General features: G+C 38.9%; 1 protein-coding gene across 1 annotated transcript in view; it reads right to left on the bottom strand.

Annotated features, from left to right (window-relative positions):
* TMF1 (TATA element modulatory factor 1) overlaps positions 1-23,115 on the bottom strand; it is a 197,874-nt gene that overhangs the window by 54,890 nt on the left and 119,869 nt on the right. The window contains exons 11-13 of the mRNA XM_053720684.1: positions 19,286-19,478; positions 18,707-18,776; positions 1,016-1,108 (exon numbers count right to left, since the gene is read on the bottom strand). Coding sequence (XP_053576659.1) covers positions 1,016-1,108; positions 18,707-18,776; positions 19,286-19,478 — 356 coding nt within the window. The remainder of the gene's footprint in view (positions 1-1,015; positions 1,109-18,706; positions 18,777-19,285; positions 19,479-23,115) is intronic.

The following is a 23,115-nucleotide window of genomic DNA, read 5'->3' as shown; positions in this document are numbered from 1 at the left end:
ACGCAGATTCAAGCCACTTATACTTAATTGTATATTCTATTACAATTACTTTGTTATGGTTTGTATTGTCACTGTCATATGACCTGTTTATATATAATGTAGCACACAGGGTTTGTATTGTCACTGTCATGTGACCTGTTTATACATAATGTAGCACAGGGTTTGTATTGTCACTGTCATGTGACCTGTTTATACATAATGTAGCACACAGGGTTTGTATTGTCACTGTCACATGACCTGTTTATACATAATGTAGCACACAGGGTTTGTATTGTCACTGTCACATGATCTGTTTATACATAATGTAGCACACAGGGTTTGTATTGTCAGTCATATGACCGGTTTATACATAATGTAGCACCCAGGGTTTGTATTGTCACTGTCCTGTGACCTGTTTATACATAATGTAGCACAGGGTTTGTATTGTCACTGTCATGTGACCTGTTTATACATAATGTAGCACACAGGGTTTGTATTGTCACTGTCACATGACCTGTTTATACATAATGTAGCACACAGGGTTTGTATTGTCAGTCATATGACCGGTTTATACATAATGTAGCACCCAGGGTTTGTATTGTCACTGTCATGTGACCTGTTAATACATAATGTAGCACATAGTTTGTATTGTCACAGTCACGTGACCTGTTTATACATAATGTAGCACACAGGGTTTGTATTGTCACTGTCATGTGACCTGTTTATACATAATGTAGCACAGGGTTTGTATTGTCACTGTCATATGACCCGTTTATACATAATGTAGCACATAGTTTGTATTGTCACGTGACCTGTTAATACAAACCCTGTGTGCTACATAATGTATAAACAGGTGACGTGACAGTGATAATACAAACCCTGTGTGCTACATTATGTATAATCACTGTCATGTGACCAGTTTATACATAATGTAGCACACGGTTTGTATTGTCACTGTCACATGACCTGTTTATACATAATGTAGCACACAGGGTTTGCATTACATAATCTATAAGACCGTTGTACAATAAAGCACCTTCTCTTTGGCAGCTTCTTGGAACATTAATGCTTTTTTTCTCTCTTGTTCCACTCTCATCTTCTCCATTTCCAGCTGACTTGTTAGCAGAGACTGAAAACAGAAATATAAAACAGATTATAGGGACAAAACCTCTTGATTTATTAAATACCTAAAAGCACAAACAAATGAGACAATAAGACAATACACCCTTTAAACTCCATTCAGTCGCCACCCAGAACAAACTGCATTCTCACATGAGTGAAGAGTTCTCAGTGTCAGATCTATACACAAACCTCCGGCTAAATCTAACTTTATTTATATGTCTCTTCCCTTAAATAAAATAAGGACCTTAGGTCACTTTCTACTTCTGTTTCAGTTCTTTTATGTGTAATGTACAGTTACTCTTTCTGTATTAATGCTCGGTGCCGTATAAATAAAAATAAGTATCATTAGTGTCACATGTGTGTGCAATGTACAGTTACTCGCTCTGTATAAATGATCGGTGCCGTATAAATAAAAATAAGTATCACTAGTGTCACATGTGTGTAATGTACAGTTACTCGCTCTGTATAAATGCTCGGTGCCGTATAAATAAAAATAAGTATCATTAGTGTCACATGTGTGTGCAATGTACAGTTACTCGCTCTGTATAAATGATCGGTGCCGTATAAATAAAAATAAGTATCACTAGTGTCACATGTGTGTAATGTACAGTTACTCGCTCTGTATAAATGCTCGGTGCAGTATAAATAAAAATAAGTATCATTAGTGTCACATGTGTAATGTACAGTTACTCGCTCTGTATAAATGCTCGGTGCTGTATAAATAAAAAGAAGTATCATTAGTGTCACGTGTGTAATGTACAGTTACTCGCTCTGTATAAATGCTCAGTGCAGTATAAATAAAAATAAGTATCATTAGTGTCACATGTGTAATGTACAGTTACTCGCTCTGTATAAATGCTCGGTGCTGTATAAATAAAAATAAGTATCATTAGTGTCACACGTGTGTAATGTACAGTTACTTGCTCTGTATAAATGCTCGGTGCCGTATAAATAAAAATAAGTGTCATTAATGTCACATGTGTGTAATGTACAGTTACTCGCTCTGTATAAATGTTCGGTGCCATATAAATAAAAATATCAGTGTCACATGTGTGTAATGTACAGTTACTCGCTCTGTATAAATGCTCGGTGCCGTATAAATAAAAGTATCATTAGTGTCACATGTGTGTAATGTACAGTTACTCGCTCTCTATAAATGCTCAGTGCAGTATAAATAAAAATAAGTATCATTAGTGTCACATGTGTGTAATGTACAGTTACTCGCTCTCTATAAATGCTCAGTGCAGTATAAATAAAAATAAGTATCATTAATGTCACATGTGTGTAATGTACAGTTACTCGCTCTGTATAAATGCTCGGTGCCGTATAAATAAAAGTATCATTAGTGTCACATGTGTGTAATGTACAGTTACTCGCTCTGTATAAATGCTCGGTGCCGTATAAATAAAAGTATCATTAGTGTCACGTGTGTAATGTACAGTTACTCGCTCTGTATAAATGCTCGGTGCCGTATAAATAAAAATAAGTATCATTAGTGTCACATGTGTGTAATGTACAGTTACTCGCTCTGTATAAATGTTCGGTGCCATATAAATAAAAGTATCATTAGTGTCACATGTGTGTAATGTACAGTTACTCGCTCTGTATAAATGCTCGGTGCCGTATAAATAAAAGTATCATTAGTGTCACGTGTGTAATGTACAGTTACTCGCTCTGTATAAATGCTCGGTGCCGTATAAATAAAAATAAGTATCATTAGTGTCACACGTGTGTAATGTACAGTTACTCGCTCTGTATAAATGTTCGGTGCCATATAAATAAAAGTATCATTAGTGTCACATGTGTGTAATGTACAGTTACTCGCTCTGTATAAATGTTCGGTGCCATATAAATAAAAGTATCATTAGTGTCACATGTGTGTAATGTACAGTTACTCGCTCTGTATAAATGCTTGGTGCCGTATAAATAAAAGTATCATTAGTGTCACATGTGTGTAATGTACAGTTACTCGCTCTGTATTAATGCTCGGTGCCGTATAAATAAAAAACAGAATTTATGTTTACCTGATAAATTACTTTCTCCAACGGTGTGTCCGGTCCACGGCGTCATCCTTACTTGTGGGATATTCTCTTCCCCAACAGGAAATGGCAAAGAGCCCAGCAAAGCTGGTCACATGATCCCTCCTAGGCTCCGCCTACCCCAGTCATTCGACCGACGTTAAGGAGGAATATTTGCATAGGAGAAACCATATGGTACCGTGGTGACTGTAGTTAAAGAAAATAAATTATCAGACCTGATTAAAAAAACCAGGGCGGGCCGTGGACCGGACACACCGTTGGAGAAAGTAATTTATCAGGTAAACATAAATTCTGTTTTCTCCAACATAGGTGTGTCCGGTCCACGGCGTCATCCTTACTTGTGGGAACCAATACCAAAGCTTTAGGACACGGATGAAGGGAGGGAGCAAATCAGGTCACCTAAATGGAAGGCACCACGGCTTGCAAAACCTTTCTCCCAAAAATAGCCTCAGAAGAAGCAAAAGTATCAAACTTGTAAAATTTGGTAAAAGTGTGCAGTGAAGACCAAGTCGCTGCCCTACATATCTGATCAACAGAAGCCTCGTTCTTGAAGGCCCATGTGGAAGCCACAGCCCTAGTGGAATGAGCTGTGATTCTTTCGGGAGGCTGCCGTCCGGCAGTCTCGTAAGCCAATCTGATGATGCTTTTAATCCAAAAAGAGAGAGAGGTAGAAGTTGCTTTTTGACCTCTCCTTTTACCGGAATAAACAACAAACAAGGAAGATGTTTGTCTAAAATCCTTTGTAGCATCTAAATAGAATTTTAGAGCGCGAACAACATCCAAATTGTGCAACAAACGTTCCTTCTTTGAAACTGGTTTCGGACACAGAGAAGGTACGATAATCTCCTGGTTAATGTTTTTGTTAGAAACAACTTTTGGAAGAAAACCAGGTTTAGTACGTAAAACCACCTTATCTGCATGGAACACCAGATAAGGAGGAGAACACTGCAGAGCAGATAATTCTGAAACTCTTCTAGCAGAAGAAATTGCAACTAAAAACAAAACTTTCCAAGATAATAACTTAATATCAACGGAATGCAAGGGTTCAAACGGAACCCCCTGAAGAACTGAAAGAACTAAATTGAGACTCCAAGGAGGAGTCAAAGGTTTGTAAACAGGCTTAATTCTAACCAGAGCCTGAACAAAGGCTTGAACATCTGGCACAGCGGCCAGCTTTTTGTGAAGTAACACAGACAAGGCAGAAATCTGTCCCTTCAGGGAACTTGCAGATAATCCTTTTTCCAATCCTTCTTGAAGGAAGGATAGAATCCTAGGAATCTTAACCTTGTCCCAAGGGAATCCTTTAGATTCACACCAACAGATATATTTTTTCCAAATTTTGTGGTAAATCTTTCTAGTTACAGGCTTTCTGGCCTGAACAAGAGTATCGAAAACAGAATCTGAGAATCCTCGCTTCGATAAGATCAAGCGTTCAATCTCCAAGCAGTCAGCTGGAGTGAAACCAGATTCGGATGTTCGAACGGACCCTGAACAAGAAGGTCTCGTCTCAAAGGTAGCTTCCAAGGAGGAGCCGATGACATATTTACCAGATCTGCGTACCAAGTCCTGCGTGGCCACGCAGGAGCTATCAAGATCACCGACGCCCTCTCCTGATTGATCCTGGCTACCAGCCTGGGGATGAGAGGAAACGGCGGGAACACATAAGCTAGTTTGAAGGTCCAAGGTGCTACTAGTGCATCCACTAGAGCCGCCTTGGGATCCCTGGATCTGGACCCGTAGCAAGGAACTTTGAAGTTCTGACGAGAGGCCATCAGATCCATGTCTGGAATGCCCCACAGCTGAGTGACTTGGGCAAAGATTTCCGGATGGAGTTCCCACTCCCCCGGATGCAATGTCTGACCCTTTACAGTCCCTGGTATCTGCTTTGCTGAGACCCAACCAAGCCCCAAGGGGAATACGATACCAAATGACGCCTTCAGAAAGTCTTTTCTAAGTATCAGAGCTCCTCTCACATGCGACTGCATGCCATGCCTCTCAAAAACAAGTGCGCAACACCGGCGCGAAAATGAGACTCTGCCTATGCTTTGGGAAAGCCCCTAAAGAATAAGGTGTCTAAAACAGTGCCTGCCGATATTATTATATCAAAATACCCAGATAAAATGATTCCTCAAGGCTAAATATGTGTTAATAATCAATCGATTTAGCCCAAAAAAAGTCTACAGTCTTAATAAGCCCTTTTTGAAGCCCTTATTTACAATCGTAATAAACATGGCTTACCGGATCCCAGAGGGAAAATGACAGCTTCCAGCATTACATCGTCTTGTTAGAATGTGTCATACCTCAAGCAGCAAGAGACTGCTCACTGTTCCCCCAACTGAAGTTAATTGCTCTCAACAGTCCTGTGTGGAACAGCCATGGATTTTAGTGACGGTTGCTAAAATCATTTTCCTCATACAAACAGAAATCTTCATCTCTTTTCTGTTTCTGAGTAAATAGTACATACCAGCACTATTTCAAAATAACAAACTCTTGATTGAATAATAAAAACTACAGTTAAACACTAAAAAACTCTAAGCCATCTCCGTGGAGATGTTGCCTGTACAACGGCAAAGAGAATGACTGGGGTAGGCGGAGCCTAGGAGGGATCATGTGACCAGCTTTGCTGGGCTCTTTGCCATTTCCTGTTGGGGAAGAGAATATCCCACAAGTAAGGATGACGCCGTGGACCGGACACACCTATGTTGGAGAAATAAGTATCATTAGTGTCACATGTGTGTAATGTACAGTTACTCGCTCTGTATAAATGCTCGGTGCAGTATAAATAAAAATAAGTATCATTAGTGTCACATGTGTGTAATGTACAGTTACTCGCTCTGTATAAATGCTCAGTGCAGTATAAATAAAAATTAGTATCATTAGTGTCACATGTGTGTAATGTACAGTTACTTGCTCTGTATAAATGCTCAGTGCCGTATAAATAAAAGTATCATTAGTGTCACATGTGTGTAATGTACAGTTACTTGCTCTGTATAAATGCTTGGTGCAGTATAAATAAAAATAAGTATCATTAGTGTCACATGTGTGTAATGTACAGTTACTCGCTCTGTATAAATGCTCAGTGCAGTATAAATAAAAATAAGTATCATTAATGTCACATATGTGTAATGTACAGTTACTTGCTCTGTATAAATGCTCGGTGCCGTATAAATAAAAATAAGTATCATTAGTGTCACGTGTGTAATGTACAGTTACTCGCTCTGTATAAATGCTCGGTGCTGTATAAATAAAAATAAGTATCATTAGTGTCACATGTGTGTAATGTACAGTTACTCGCTCTGTATAAATGCTCGGTGCCGTATAAATAAAAAGAAGTATCATTAGTGTCACATGTGTGTAATGTACAGTTACTCGCTCTGTATAAATGCTCAGTGCCGTATAAATAAAAATTAGTATCATTAGTGTCACATGTGTGTAATGTACAGTTACTCGCTCTGTATAAATGCTCGGTGCTGTATAAATAAAAATTAGTATCATTAGTGTCACATGTGTGTAATGTACAGTTACTCGCTCTGTATAAATGCTCGGTGCTGTATAAATAAAAATAAGTATCACTAGTGTCACATGTGTGTAATGTACAGTTACTCGCTCTGTATAAATGCTCGGTGCTGTATAAATAAAAATAAGTATCATTAGTGTCACATGTGTGTAATGTACAGTTACTTGCTCTGTATAAATGTTCGGTGCCATATAAATAAAAGTATCATTAGTGTCACATGTGTGTAATGTACAGTTACTTGCTCTGTATAAATAAAAATAAGTATCATTAATGTCACATGTGTGTAATGTACAGTTACTCGCTCTGTATAAATGATCGGTGCCGTATAAATAAAAATAAGTATCACTAGTGTCACATGTGTGTAACGTACAGTTACTCGCTCTGTATAAATGCTCGGTGCTGTATAAATAAAAATAAGTATCATTAGTGTCACATGTGTGTAATGTACAGTTACTCGCTCTGTATAACTGCTCGGTGCCGTATAATAAAAAATAAGTATCATTAATGTCACGTGTGTAATGTACAGTTACTCGCTCTTTATAAATGCTCGGTGCGGTATATATAAAAATAAGTATCATTAATGTCACTCGCTCTGTATAAATGCTCAGTGCCGTATAAATAAAAATTAGTATCATTAGTGTCACATGTGTGTAATGTACAGTTACTCGCTCTGTATAAATGTTCGGTGCCATATAAATAAAAGTATCATTAGTGTCACATGTGTGTAATGTACAGTTACTTGCTCTGTATAAATGCTCGGTGCCGTATAAATAAAAAGAAGTATCATTAGTGTCACATGTGTGTAATGTACAGTTACTCGCTCTGTATAAATGCTCGGTGCTGTATAAATAAAAGTATCATTAGTGTCACATGTGTGTAATGTACAGTTACTCGCTCTGTATAAATGCTTGGTGCCATATAAATAAAAATAAGTATCATTAGTGTCACATGTGTGTAATGTACAGTTACTTGCTCTGTATAAATGCTTGGTGCCGTATAAATAAAAATAAGTATCATTAGTGTCACACGTGTGTAATGTACAGTTACTTGCTCTGTATAAATAAAAATAAGTATCATTAATGTCACATGTGTGTAATGTACAGTTACTCGCTCTGTATAAATGCTCGGTGCCGTATAAATAAAAATAAGTATCATTAATGTCACATGTGTGTAACGTACAGTTACTCGCTCTGTATAAATGCTCAGTGCTGTATAAATAAAAATAAGTGTCATTAATGTCACATGTGTGTGTAATGTACAGTTACTCGCTCTGTATAAATGCTCAGTGCTGTATAAATAAAAATAAGTGTCATTAATGTCACATGTGTGTGTAATGTACAGTTACTTGCTCTGTATAAATGCTCGGTGCTGTATAAATAAAAATAAGTGTCATTAATGTCACATGTGTGTAACGTACAGTTACTCGCTCTGTATAAATGCTCAGTGCTGTATAAATAAAAATAAGTATCATTAGTGTCACGTGTGTAATGTACAGTTACTCGCTCTGTATAAATGCTCAGTGCTGTATAAATAAAAATAAGTATCATTAGTGTCACGTGTGTAATGTACAGTTACTCGCTCTGTATAAATGCTCGGTGCCATATAAATAAAAATAAGTATCATTAGTGTCACATGTGTGTAATGTACAGTTACTCGCTCTGTATAAATGCTTGGTGCCGTATAAATAAAAAGAAGTATCATTAGTGTCACATGTGTAATGTACAGTTACTCGCTCTGTATAAATGCTCGGTGCCGTATAAATAAAAAGAAGTATCATTAGTGTCACATGTGTGTAATGTACAGTTACTCGCTCTGTATAAATGCTCGGTGCCGTATAAATAAAAAGAAGTATCATTAGTGTCACGTGTGTAATGTACAGTTACTCGCTCTGTATAAATGCTCGGTGCCGTATAAATAAAAATAAGTATCATTAGTGTCACACGTGTGTAATGTACAGTTACTCGCTCTGTATAAATGTTCGGTGCCATATAAATAAAAGTATCATTAGTGTCACATGTGTGTAATGTACAGTTACTCGCTCTGTATAAATGCTCGGTGCTTTATAAATAAAAATAAGTATAATTAATGTCACATATGTGTAATGTACAGTTACTCGCTCTGTATAAATGCTTGGTGCCGTATAAATAAAAGTATCAGTGTCACATGTGTGTAATGTACAGTTACTCGCTCTGTATAAATGCTCGGTGCTGTATAAATAAAAATAAGTATCATTAATGTCACATGTGTCTAATGTACAGTAACTCGCTCTGTATAAATGCTCAGTGCCGTATAAATAAAAATATCATTAGTGTCACATGTGTGTAATGTACAGTTACTCGCTCTGTATAATTGCTCAGTGCTTTATAAATAAAAGGAAATTTATTCTTACCTGATAAATTTGTTTCTTTTACGATACGATGAGTCCACGGATTTCATCCTTACTGTATACAGAGCTGTATATATAGCACCTCCCTTCCCTCCCACTCCAGTCATTCGACCAAAGTTAAGAAGAGAAAGGAAAAGCCAAAGTGCAGAGGTAACTGAAGTTTAACAAAAATAAAAGACCTGTCATACAAAAACAGGGTGGGCCGTAGACTCATCGTATCGTAAAAGAAAGAAATTTATCGGGTAAGAATAAATTTCCTTTTCTTTTACAAGATACGATGAGTCCACAGATTTCATCCTTACTTATGGGATACAGTACCAAAGCTATAGTACACGGATGAAAGGGTATGGACAAGACAGGGAACCTAAACGGAAGGAACCACTGCTTGAAGAACTTTTCTCCCAAAAACAGCCTCGGACGAGGCAAAAGTATAAAATTTGTAAAATTTGGAAAAAGTGTGAAGAGAAGACCAAGTTGCAGCTTTGCAAATCTGTTCAACAGAAGAATAATTTTTGAATGCCCATGAGGAAGCCACAGCCCTAGTGGAATGAGCCGTATTTCGATCAGGAGGCTGCTGTCCAGCAGTCTCATATGCAAAACGGATGATACTCTTCAGCCAAAATGAGAGAGGTAGCCGTAGCTTTCTGACCCCTACGCTTCCCAGAAAACATAACAAACAGGGAAGACGATTGACGAAAATCCTTAGTGGCCTGTAAGTAAAACTTCAAGGCATGGACCACGTCCAAATTATGTAACAGTCGCTCCATCTTAGAAGAAGGATTAGGACACAAGGAACGAACAACAATTTCCTGATTAATATTTTTATTTAAGACAACCTTATGAAGAAAACCAGATTTGGTACGTAACACCACCTTATCCGAATGAAAAATAAGATAAGGAGAATCACATTTTAACGCTGAAAGCTCAGATACTCTGTGAGCAGAAGAAATAGCAACCAAAAATAAAACTTTCCAAGATAGTAACTTAATATCTATGGAATGCATAGGGTTCAAACGGAACCCCTTGAAGAACAATAAGAACTAAATTCAAACTCCAAGGAGGAGCAATTGGTCTAAACACAGGCCTCATTCTAGTCAGAGCCTGACAAAAAGATTGAACATCTGGAACATCTGCCAGACGCTTGTGCAACAAAATAGATAAAGCAGAAATCTGTCCCTTTAAGGAACTTGCTGACAACCCTTCTCCAATCCGTCTTGGAGAAAAGACAAAATCCTGGGAATCCTAACCCTACTCCATGAGTAGCCCTTGGATTCGCACCAATAAAGATATTTACGCCATATCTTATGGTAAATTTTTCTAGTAACAGGCTTACGTGCCTGAATCAAAGTATCTATGACCGAATCAGAAAACCCTCGCTTGGATAAAATTAAGCGTTCAATCTCCAAGCAGTTAGCTGCAGAGAAACTAGATTCGGATGATAGAAGGGTCCCTGAATGAGGTCTTTCCTCCATGGAAGCTTCCATGGTGGCTGAGATAACATGTCCACAAGATCGGCATACCAAGTCCTGCAAGGCCATGCAGGAGCGATGAGGATCACCGAAGCCCTCTCCTGTTTGACTCGAGCAATCACCCTGGGAAGGAGAGCAAATGGAGGGAACACATAAGCTAGGCTGAAAGACCAAGGTACTGCCAAGGCATCTATCCGCTCGGCCTGGGGATCCCTGGACCTGGACCCGTATCTCGGAAGCTTGGCATTCTGACGAGACGCTAGAAGATCCAACTCTGGCCTGCCCCATCTGAGAATCAGGTTGGCAAATACCTCCGGATGAAGTTCCCATTCTCCTGGATGAAATGTCTGTCTGCTCAAAAAATCGGCTTCCCAGTTTTCCACACCTGGGATGTGGATCGCCGACAAATAACAAGAGTGAGCCTCCGCCCACTGAATTATCTTGGCTACTTCTGTCATCGCTAAGGAACTCCTTGTTCCTCCCTGATGATTGATGTAAGCTACAGTCGTAATGTTGTCCAACTGGAATCTGATGAACTTGGCCGCAGCCAACTGAGGCCAAGCCTAAAGTGCATTGAATATTGCTCTCAACTCTAGGATATTAATGGGAAGTAGAGACTCCTTTCGAGTCCATACACCCTGAGCCCTCAGGGAGTTGCAGACTGCTCCCCATCCTATCAGGCTGGCATCCGTTGTCACTATCACCCATGAGGGTCTGCGGAAGCATGTCCCCTGGGATAGATAATCCCGCGACAACCACCATAGAAGAGAGTCCCTTCTTCTCTGGTCTAGATTTATTTGAGGAGACAAATTTGTATATAGTCTCCATTTCACTGACTGAGCATGGTCAGTTGCAGAGGCCTGAGATGAAACCGAGCAAATGGAATGATGTCCATTGTCGCTACCATCAATCCAATTACCTCAATGCACTGAGCCACTGACGGCCGAGAATTTGTCTGAAGAGCTCGGCATGTGTTCAGAATCTTTAATTTTCTGACCTCCGTCAAAAAGATTTTCATGGACATAGAGTCGATTAGAGTTCCCAAGAAAGGAACCCTTGTCTGTGGAACTAGCAAACTCTTTTCTAGATTTACCTTCCACCCATGAGTCCTCAGGAAGGATAGAACAATGTCGGTATGAGACTTTGCTAGCTGATAAGACGACGCCTGGATCAGAATATCGTCCAGATAAGGTGCCACTGCAATGCCCCGCGGCCTTAGAACCGCCAGTAGAGACCCCAGAACCTTTGTGAAAATTCTGGATGCCGTGGCCAGACCGAGAGGAAGAGCCACGAACTGAAAATGTTCGTCTAGAAAGGCAAACCTCAGGAACTTGTGATGATCTGTGGATAGGAACATGAAGATATGCATCCTTTAGATCCACGGTAGTCATAAATTGACCCTCCTGGATCAATGGAAGAATGGTACGAATAGTTTCCATCTTGAAAGATGGAACTCTGAGAAACTTGTTTAGACTCTTGAGATCTAAGATAGGTCTGAAAGTTCCCTCTTTTTTGGGAACTACAAACAGATTTGAATAAAACCCCTGTCCCTGCTCCTGAATTGGAACGGGACAAATTACTCCCATGGAGGATAGGTCTCTTACACAGCGTAAGAACGCCTCTCTCTTTATCTGGTCTACAGACAATCGAGAAAGAAGAAACCTTCTTTTGGGGGAATTTCTGAATTCCAGCTTGTATCCCTGAGACACTATATCTAATGCCCAGGGATCCTGAACATCTCTTATCCAAGCCTGGGTGAAGAAAGACAGTCTGCCCCCTACTAGATCCGGTCCCTGATCGGGGGTCAACCCTTCATGCTGACTTGGGAGCAGCAGCAGGCTTCTTGGATTGTTTACCCTTGTTCCAAGACTGGTTTGGTCTCCAGGTAGATTTGGCTTGTGAATAGACACCTTCCTGTTTAGAAGAAGAGGAAGGGTGGTTCCCTTAAAATTTCGAAAGGCACGAAAATTACTCTGTTGACCCCTCTGTTTGGATTTTTTATCCTGAGGGAGGGAATGACCCTTACCTTCCATGATGTCAGAAATAATCTCCTTCAGGTCAGGCCCAAACAGGGTCTTCCCCTTGTAAGGAATAGCCAAAAGCTTAGATTTAGATGACACATCCGCAGACCAAGATTTCAACCATAAGACTCAGCGCGCTAAGATGGAAAATCCTGAACTCTTAGCCGCCAATTTGGTAATCTGCAGAGAAGCATCCGTAACAAAGGAATTAGCCAATTTAAGAGCTTTAATCCTGTCCTGTATCTCTTCCAAAGAAGTCTAAGTCTTAAGAGATTCTTCCAGGGCATCAAATCAATAAGCAGCCGCAGTCGTAACCGTGACAATGCAGGCCGCCGGTTGTAAAAGCAACCCCTGATGAACATAAAGCTTCTGAAGGAGATCCTCTAATTTCTTATCCATAGGGTCCTTGAAGGCACAACTATCCTCAATAGGGATAGTAGTTCGTTTAGCTAAGGTGGAAATAGCTCCTTCCACCTTAGGAACCGTCTGCCAAGAATCCCTAATAGCATCCGCTATAGGATCCATCTTCCTGAAAACGGGAGAAGGGGAGAATGGAATACCTGGTTTCTCCCATTCCTTATAAATAATTTCCTTAGTTCTCTTTGGAACTGGAAAAACATCTGAATAAGAAGGAACTTCTAGATATCTGTCCAACTTACTCAATTTTTCTGGAGGAACTACAATGGAATCACAGTCGTCCAGAGTCACCAAAACCTCCCTCAATAACAGACGGAGGTGTTCTAGCTTAAACCGGAAAGAAACCACTTTTGAATTTGTCGGCAGTAAGGCGCTCTCCGATTCAGAAAGTTTGCCTTCAGATAGGGCCTCCAATTCTGAGCCTTGTGATGGTACATCTGATATCGCCATTAAGGCATCAGAAGCAGTATTGACCATGAGGGCGTCCTTCCTTCTGCGTTTGCCTTGCAATACGGGAAAGGCAGATAACGCTTCTGAAAGTGTAGATGACATAACTGCATCAATGTCTTGCAGTGTAATCGCAGACGAAGCTGCGGAGATACTGGACTGCGCCTGAGCAGGCGTTAAGGACTGTGACGCTTGGGGAGAAAGTTGTGGCATACACTGAATCTCATCGGAAGAACGCTGAGAAACATCCACTTTCACCAAATTTTTATCAAAAAAACATTTGTTCTCTAAACTGCAATGCCCTCTCAGTACATGAGGGACAAAAAGTAACAGGAGTTTCCACAGTGGCATTCAAACATAATGAACATGTAACATTCAGAATATCATCCATGTTGACAATTGAGCAAAACAAATTTGGTCATGAATTGCAAACAAAATTAAATCTAATATGAATGCAAGCAAAAAAACTGCTGAAAAACAATGAGATGCTGTGCCTTTAAATTTGCAACAATAAATTAACAGCCCAACACTCCGGTTATGTAGCACGGGACGTATACAGGAAACAAACTTAGTGGTATTGAAAAATCTTAGTGGTATTGAAAAAACACTCAAACCGATAAACTTAAGAGCCTCTGCTGCCTCAACAGCTCTGCTGAGGCGCCTACCTGCTCTTCGGGACTCCGATCTCAGTCCCCAAGTTTACCCTGCCGAAGACCGCTTGCTTCAATAGATAACCATGCGGTCTCGGCAGCTAGCAAACAGATCCGCTCCTGTAAGGACTGCTGTAGAGACTAACTGCGTGGCTTTCCAGAGCGCGCAAAGCTAACTCCGCCCTTCGTGGGCGTGATCTAATACGCCAGTGTAAACTGCCGAAAAATCGCGCTCCCTATGTTCTAGCATAAGTAGCTGAGCAACACCATGCGGTCTGGCCAAATAATAAAAAGTGTACCCAAATCACGGTCCGGAACCTCAATTACTCCGACCCAAAAACAGGGTCCCCAGCGTCAAGGCCACAGTCCAACTCAGTTGCGCTTAAGAACGCCTCTCTAAAGACAGAGTATATTTTTTCAGTGTCCCTTTGTAATTAGTCAAACAAAATTCCCATGTCCTGAACTTCCCCCACCGCATCTCCCCATGTAGAGAATAGGGAAGCCCTGAAGAGTATGTGACACTTAGGAAGTCAGAGGAGTAAAAATAGCAGCAGTGTCTGCGTTAATTCTGTCCCAGAAATTAAAGCTGCACATACCTTAGTGCTGATCAACAACATGAACAGTCCCACAGCATCAAGAAGTCTTCTTTTCTTCCTGTCATTCTGTGGAGACATACAGGGCCTTAGTTAATAATTGCTAAGACCATCAGGAAAAGGGCAGCACACAGTATGGGAGGCGCAGTGAGAAATTAATCCCACCAGTTCCCAATGCTTTAAAGCCACCTGTAGCTCTGCTATCTAGAGGCTGACAAGGAATACGGCTACACCCTGAGTAAAACAGCACTCACTGGTACCATTTTAAAAATAAACTCTTGATTGAAGAATCTAAACGAACACCTCACTTTACCTCTTCCTACACTAACACAGGCAAAGAGAATGACTGGAGTGGGAGGGAAGGGAGGAGCTATATATACAGCTATGCTGTGGTGCTCTTTGCCTCCTCCTGCTGACCAGGAGGTGATATCCCATAAGTAAGGATAATATCCATGGACTCATCGTATCTTGTAAAAGAAAAACAAGTATCATTAATGTCACGTGTGTAATGTACAGTTACTCGCTCTGTATAAATGCTCAGTGCCGTATAAATAAAAATAACTATCATTAGTGTCACATGTGTGTAATATACAGTTACTCGCTCTGTATAAATGTTCGGTGCCGTATAAATAAAAATAAATATCAGTGTCACATGTGTGTAATGTACAGTTACTCACTCTGTATAAATGCTTGGTGAAGTATAAATAAAAATAAGTATCATTAATGTCACACGTGTGTAATGTACAGTTACTCGCTCTGTATAAATGCTCGATGCTGTATAAATAAAAATAAGTATCATTAGTGTCACGTGTGTAATGTACAGTTACTCGCTCTGTATAAATGCTCGGTGCCGTATAAATAAAAGTATCATTAGTGTCACATGTGTGTAATGTAGTGTTACTCGCTCTGTATAAATGCTTGGTGCCGTATAAATAAAAATAAGTGTTATTAATGTCACACATGTGAAATGTACAGTTACTCACTCTGTATAAATGCTCGGTGCCGTATAAATAAAAATAAGTATCATTAGTGTCACATGTGTGTAATGTACAGTTACTTGCTCTGTATAAATGTTCGGTGCCATATAAATAAAAGTATCATTAGTGTCACACGTGTGAAATGTACAGTTACTTGCTCTGTATAAATGCTTGGTGCCGTATAAATAAAAATAAGTATCATTAGTGTCACATGTGTGTAATGTACAGTTACTTGCTCTGTATAAATGCTTGGTGCTGTATAAATAAAAATAAGTATCATTAGTGTCACATGTGTGTAATGTACAGTTACTCGCTCTGTATAAATGCTCGGTGATGTATAAATAAAAATAAGTATCATTAGTGTCACATGTGTGTAATGTACAGTTACTCGCTCTGTATAAATGCTCAGTGCCGTATAAATAAAAATAAGTATCATTAATGTCACATGTGTGTAACGTACAGTTACTCGCTCTGTATAAATGCTCGGTGATGTATAAATAAAAATAAGTATCATTAATGTAACATGTGTGTAATGTACAGTTACTCGCTCTGTATAAATGCTCGGTGCTGTATAAATAAAAATAAGTATCATTAGTGTCACATGTATGTAATGTACAGTTACTCGCTCTGTATAAATGCTCGGTGCCGTATAAATTAAAAAAAGTATCATTAGTGTCATGTGTGTAATGTACAGTTACTCGCTCTGTATAAATGCTCAGTGCCGTATAAATATAAATAAGTATCATTAGTGTCACACGTGTGTAATGTACAGTTACTCGCTCTGTATAAATGCTCGGTGCCATATAAATAAAAATAAGTATCATTAGTGTCACACGTGTGTAATGTACAGTTACTCGCTCTGTATAATTGCTCGGTGCCGTGTAAATAAAAATAAGTATCAGTGTCACATGTGTGTAACGTACAGTTACTCGCTCTGTATAAATGCTCGATGCTGTATAAATAAAATAAGTATCATTAGTGTCACATGTGTGTAATGTACAGTTACTCGATCTGTATAAATGCTTGGTGCCGTATAAATAAAAAGAAGTATCATTAGTGTCACATGTGTGTAACGTACAGTTACTCGCTCTGTATAAATGCTCGATGCTGTATAAATAAAAATAAGTATCACTAGTGTCACATATGTGTAATGTACAGTTACTCGCTCTGTATAAATGCTCGGTGCCGTATAAATAAAAATAAGTGTCATTAATGTCACACATGTGAAATGTACAGTTACTCACTCTGTATAAATGCTCGGTGCCGTATAAATAAAAATAAGTATCATTAGTGTCACATGTGTGTAATGTACAGTTACTTGCTCTGTATAAATGTTCGGTGCCATATAAATAAAAGTATCATTAGTGTCACATGTGTGTAATGTACAGTTACTCGATCTGTATAAATGCTTGGTGCCGTATAAATAAAAAGAAGTATCATTAGTGTCACATGTGTGTAACGTACAGTTACTCGCTCTGTATAAATGCTCGATGCTGTATAAATAAAAATAAGTATCACTAGTGTCACATATGTGTGTAATGTACAGTTACTCGCTCTGTATAAATGCTCGGTGCCGTATAAATAAAAATAAGTATCATTAGTGTCACATGTGTGTAATGTACAGTTACTCGCTCTGTATAAATGCTCAGTGCCGTATAAATAAAAATAAGTATCATTAGTGTCACACGTGTGTAATGTACAGTTACTTGCTCTGTATAAATGCTCGGTGATGTATAAATAAAAATAAGTATCATTAGTGTCACATGTGTGTAATGTACAGTTACTTGCTCTGTATAAATGCTCGGTGCCGTATAAATAAAAGTATCAGTGTCACATGTGTGTAATGTACAGTTACTCGCTCTGTATAAATGCTCGGTGCCGTATAAATAAAAGTATCAGTGTCACATGTGTGTAATGTACAGTTACTCGCTCTGTATAAATGCTCGGTGCTGTATAAATAAAATTAAGTATCATTAGTCTCACATGTGTGTAATGTACAGTTACTCGCTCTGTATAAATGCTCGGTGCTGTATAAATAAAAATATCAGTGTCCCATGTGTGTAATGTACAGTTACTCGCTCTGTATAAATGCTCGGTGCTGTATAAATAAAATTAAGTATCATTAGTGTCACATGTGTGTAATGTACAGTTACTCGCTCTGTATAAATGCTCGGTGCCGTATAAATAAAAGTATCAGTGTCACATGTGTGTAATGTACAGTTACTCGCTCTGTATAAATGCTCGGTGCCGTATAAATAAAAATAAGTATCATTAGTGTCACATGTGTGTAATGTACAGTTACTCGCTCTGTATAAATGCTCAGTGCCGTATAAATAAAAATAAGTATCATTAGTGTCACACGTGTGTAATGTACAGTTACTTGCTCTGTATAAATGCTCGGTGATGTATAAATAAAAATAAGTATCATTAGTGTCACATGTGTGTAATGTACAGTTACTTGCTCTGTATAAATGCTCGGTGCCGTATAAATAAAAGTATCAGTGTCACATGTGTGTAATGTACAGTTACTCGCTCTGTATAAATGCTCGGTGCCGTATAAATAAAAGTATCAGTGTCACATGTGTGTAATGTACAGTTACTCGCTCTGTATAAATGCTCGGTGCTGTATAAATAAAATTAAGTATCATTAGTCTCACATGTGTGTAATGTACAGTTACTCGCTCTGTATAAATGCTCGGTGCTGTATAAATAAAAATATCAGTGTCCCATGTGTGTAATGTACAGTTACTCGCTCTGTATAAATGCTCGGTGCTGTATAAATAAAATTAAGTATCATTAGTGTCACATGTGTGTAATGTACAGTTACTCGCTCTGTATAAATGCTCGGTGCCGTATAAATAAAAGTATCAGTGTCACATGTGTGTAATGTACAGTTACTCGCTCTGTATAAATGCTCGGTGCCGTATAAATAAAAGTATCAGTGTCACATGTGTATAATGTACAGTTACTCGCTCTGTATAAATGCTCGGTGCCGTATAAATAAAAGTATCAGTGTCACATGTGTGTAATGTACAGTTACTCGCTCTGTATAAATGCTTGGTGCCGTGTAAATAAGGTAAATATATCACCTTTTCTTTTCTTGCTTCTTCCACTGCTTTTTTATACTCTGTCTTCAGATTTTCTAATTCCACTTGATTTCTTTAAGAAAAATAAAATTAAATGCATTTGGAATAAAAAAAAAGTTAAATTAATAAAGAAATCAAATATCCCCATGTACACTGTAAACCAAGAGCTAATAAATAGGAAAAACGTAGAGAATTAAAGTGAAATACAGTGCCCTTAAAATGATTAAGAGATTATTTATTTATAGAACCGACAGTTATATCTTAAAGGAACATTTTTTAGAGCACTAGTTTCCTTCACAAACTCTATTTAACCAAATTAAAGGGGTTAAACACAGCTCAAGACCTGCTTAAAAGCTGAAACACAGTGCAGCACCCGATAATTGGTGGCTACAGCATGCGCATGTCAGTCCTAATTGGCTCACTGGCTGTGTGCTGCTCCTGAGTGGGACTTTAGCAATGTGTTTAAGCACTTTACAAGGGTCAATAAGGTAAGATCAGTAATGTCCTAATGAATTTATTGAATGCTGTACACACAACAATACAGAATCACTAGCATTAATATGTGTGCAGAAGAGTCTATACCTGCTGTGCTCTTCCTCCATCTGCGACAACCTGGATTTCTCCACTTCTAACTGAGCCTGGAGCCTGCTTTTCTCTTGACGCAGGAGGCTGTTTTGGGACTCAATAGCAGCTATCTGAGTCTTAATGGAAAGAAGTTCTTCTGTGGATGCGCGCTCCTTTTCTACTGCAGATGCCAACCATGTTTGGGATTCAGCTGATGGAGAGTAAATCAGGGTACAACTAAGTTAGGTTTCAGGATAGCTCTGCCTTCACTTGCGGCTTGTGCGTTTTCCTAAAGTGTAAGTACATTTAGAAACTCCATTCTGCCAACCAGACGCAACAATAACCAAGGCCGTAGGAGTTCTGCGCTCTCTTTCAGGCCCCCCAAAACATATCTCGGACAACTATCTACCTCTCACTTGCTCCCACTATCTGCAACTGGCTTTGTATCTGTATGTGTATCCAGTGTCTGTATTTAGAGATCTTTGTATAAGGAGACTTGTGATAGTTATGTTAAATATCATTTCTTATAGTTTTTCACACACACACACACACACACACACACACACACATATATATATACGTACATACATACATATATATATATATATATATATATATATATATACACACACACACATATACTGTATATATACACACACAGTGATGTCCAATGATGTGTAAACACGTCAAAAAAACATAATTTATGTAAGAACTTACCTGATAAATTCATTTCTTTCATATTAACAAGAGTCCATGAGCTAGTGACGTATGGGATATACATTCCTACCAGGAGGGGCAAAGTTTCCCAAACCTTAAAATGCCTATAAATACACCCCTCACCACACCCACAAATCAGTTTAACGAATAGCCAAGAAGTGGGGTGATAAGAAAAAAAGTGCGAAGCATATAAAATAAGGAATTGGAATAATTGTGCTTTATACAAAAAAATCATAAACACCCCAAAAAAAGGGTGGGCCTCATGGACTCTTGTTAATATGAAAGAAATGAATTTATCAGGTAAGTTCTTACATAAATTATGTTTTCTTTCATGTAATTAACAAGAGTCCATGAGCTAGTGACGTATGGGATAATGACTACCCAAGATGTGGATCTTTCCACACAAGAGTCACTAGAGAGGGAGGGATAAAATAAAGACAGCCAATTCCTGCTGAAAATAATCCACACCCAAAATAAAGTTTAATGAAAAACCTAAGCAGAAGATTCAAACTGAAACCGCTGCCTGAAGAACTTTTCTACCAAAAATTGCTTCAGAAGAAGAAAATACATCAAAATGGTAGAATTTAGTAAAAGTATGCAAAGAGGACCAAGTTGCTGCTTTGCAGATCTGGTCAACCGAAGCTTCATTCCTAAACGCCCAGGAAGTAGATACTGACCTAGTAGAATGAGCTGTAATTCTCTGAGGCGGAATTTTACCCGACTCAACATAGGCAAGATGAATTAAGGATTTCAACCAAGATGCCAAAGAAATGGCAGAAGCTTTCTGGCCTTTCCTAGAACCGGAAAAGATAACAAATAGACTAGAAGTCTTACAGAAAGATTTCGTAGCTTCAACATAATATTTCAAAGCTCTAACAACATCCAAAGAATGCAACGATTTCTCCTTAGAATTCTTAGGATTAGGACATAATGAAGGAACCACAATTTCTCTACTAATGTTGTTGGAATTCACAACTTTAGGTAAAAATTCAAAAGAAGTTCGCAACACCGCCTTATCCTGATGAAAAATCAGAAAAGGAGACTCACACGAAAGAGCAGATAATTCAGAAACTCTTCTAGCAGAAGAGATGGCCAAAAGGAACAAAACTTTCCAAGAAAGTAATTTAATGTCCAATGAATGCATAGGTTCAAACGGAGGAGCTTGAAGAGCTCCCAGAACCAAATTCAAACTCCAAGGAGGAGAAATTGACTTAATGACAGGTTTTATACGAACCAAAGCTTGTACAAAACAATGAATATCAGGAAGAATAGCAATCTTTCTGTGAAAAAGAACAGAAAGAGCAGAGATTTGTCCTTTCAAAGAACTTGCGGACAAACCCTTATCCAAACCATCCTGAAGAAATTGTAAAATTCTCGGTATTCTAAAAGAATACCAAGAAAAATGATGAGAAAGACACCAAGAAATATAAGTCTTCCAGACTCTATAATATATCTCTCTGGATATAGATGTACGAGCCTGTAACATAGTATTAATCACAGAGTCAGAGAAACCTCTTTGACCAAGAATTAAGCGTTCAATCTCCATACCTTTAAATTTAAGGATTTCAGATCCTGATGGAAAAAAGGACCTTGAGACAAAAGGTCTGGTCTTAACGGAAGAGTCCACGGTTGGCAAGAGGCCATCCGGACAAGATCCGCATACCAAAACCTGTGAGGCCATGCCGGAGCTACCAGCAGAACAAACGAGCATTCCTTCAGAATCTTGGAGATTACTCTTGGAAGAAGAACTAGAGGCGGAAAGATATAGGCAGGATGATACTTCCAAGGAAGTGAAAATGCATCCACTGCCTCCGCCTGAGGATCCCGGGATCTGGACAGATACCTGGGAAGTTTCTTGTTTAGATGAGAAGCCATCAAAACTATTTCTGGAAGTTCCCACATTTGAACAATCTGAAGAAATACCTCTGGGTGAAGAGACCATTCGCCCGGATGCAACATTTGGCGACTGAGATAATCCGCTTTCCAATTGTCCATACCTGGGATATAAACCGCAGAGATTAGACAGGAGCTGGATTCCGCCCAAACCAAAATTCGAGATACTTCTTTCATAGCCAGAGGACTGTGAGTCCCTCCTTGATGATTGATGTATGCCACAGTTGTGACAATGTCTTATCTGAAAACAATGAACAACTCTCTCTTCAGAAGAGGCCAAGACTGAAGAGCTCTGAAAATTGCACGGGGTTCCAAAATATTGATCTGAAATCTCACCTCCTGAGATTCCCAAACCCCTTGTGCCGTCAGATACCCCCACACAGCTCCCCAACCTGTAAGACTCGTATCTGTTGAGATTATAGTCCAGGTCGGAAGAACAAAGAAGCCCCCTGAACTAAACGATGGTGATCTGTCCACCATGTCAGAGAGTGTCGTAAAATCGGTTTAAAGATATTAATTGAGTTATCTTTGAGTAATCCCTGCACCATTGGTTCAGCATACAGAGCTGAAGAGGTCGCATGTGAAAACGAGCAAAGGAGATCGCAACTGATGCGGCAGTCCTAAGATCCAACATTTCCATGCATAAGGCTACCAAAGGGAATGATTGTGACTGAAGGTTTTGACAAGCTGATATCAATGTTAAACTTCTCTTGTCTGACAAGGACAGAGTCATAGACACTGAATTTATCTAGAAACCTAAAAAGGTTACCCTTGTCTGAGGAATCAATAAACTGATTGGTAAATTGATCCTCCAACCATGAACTTGAAGAAACAACACAAGTCGATTCGTATGAGATTCTTCGAAAATGAGAAGACTGAGCAAGTACCAAGATATCGTCCAAATAAGGAAATACCAAAACCCTATTCTCTGATTACAGAAAGAAGGGCACCGAGAACCTTTGAAAAAAATTCTTGGAACTGAGGCTAGACCAAATAGTAGAGCCACAAAACTGATAATGCTTGTCTAAAAAGAGAATCTCAGACACTAAAAGTGATCTGGATGAATCGGAATATGCAGATACACATCCTGTAAATCTATTGTAGACATATAATGCCCTTGCTAAACAAAAGGCAGGATAGACCTACAGTAACCATCTTGAATGTTGGTATCCTAACATAACGATTCAATAATGATAGATCCATAACTGGTCTGAAGGAATTGACCTTCTTTGGTACAA

Source organism: Bombina bombina, chromosome 7 (assembly GCF_027579735.1).
Source record: "Bombina bombina isolate aBomBom1 chromosome 7, aBomBom1.pri, whole genome shotgun sequence".
NCBI lineage: Eukaryota > Metazoa > Chordata > Amphibia > Anura > Bombinatoridae > Bombina > Bombina bombina.
This window is presented reverse-complemented; position numbering and strand designations above follow the sequence as displayed.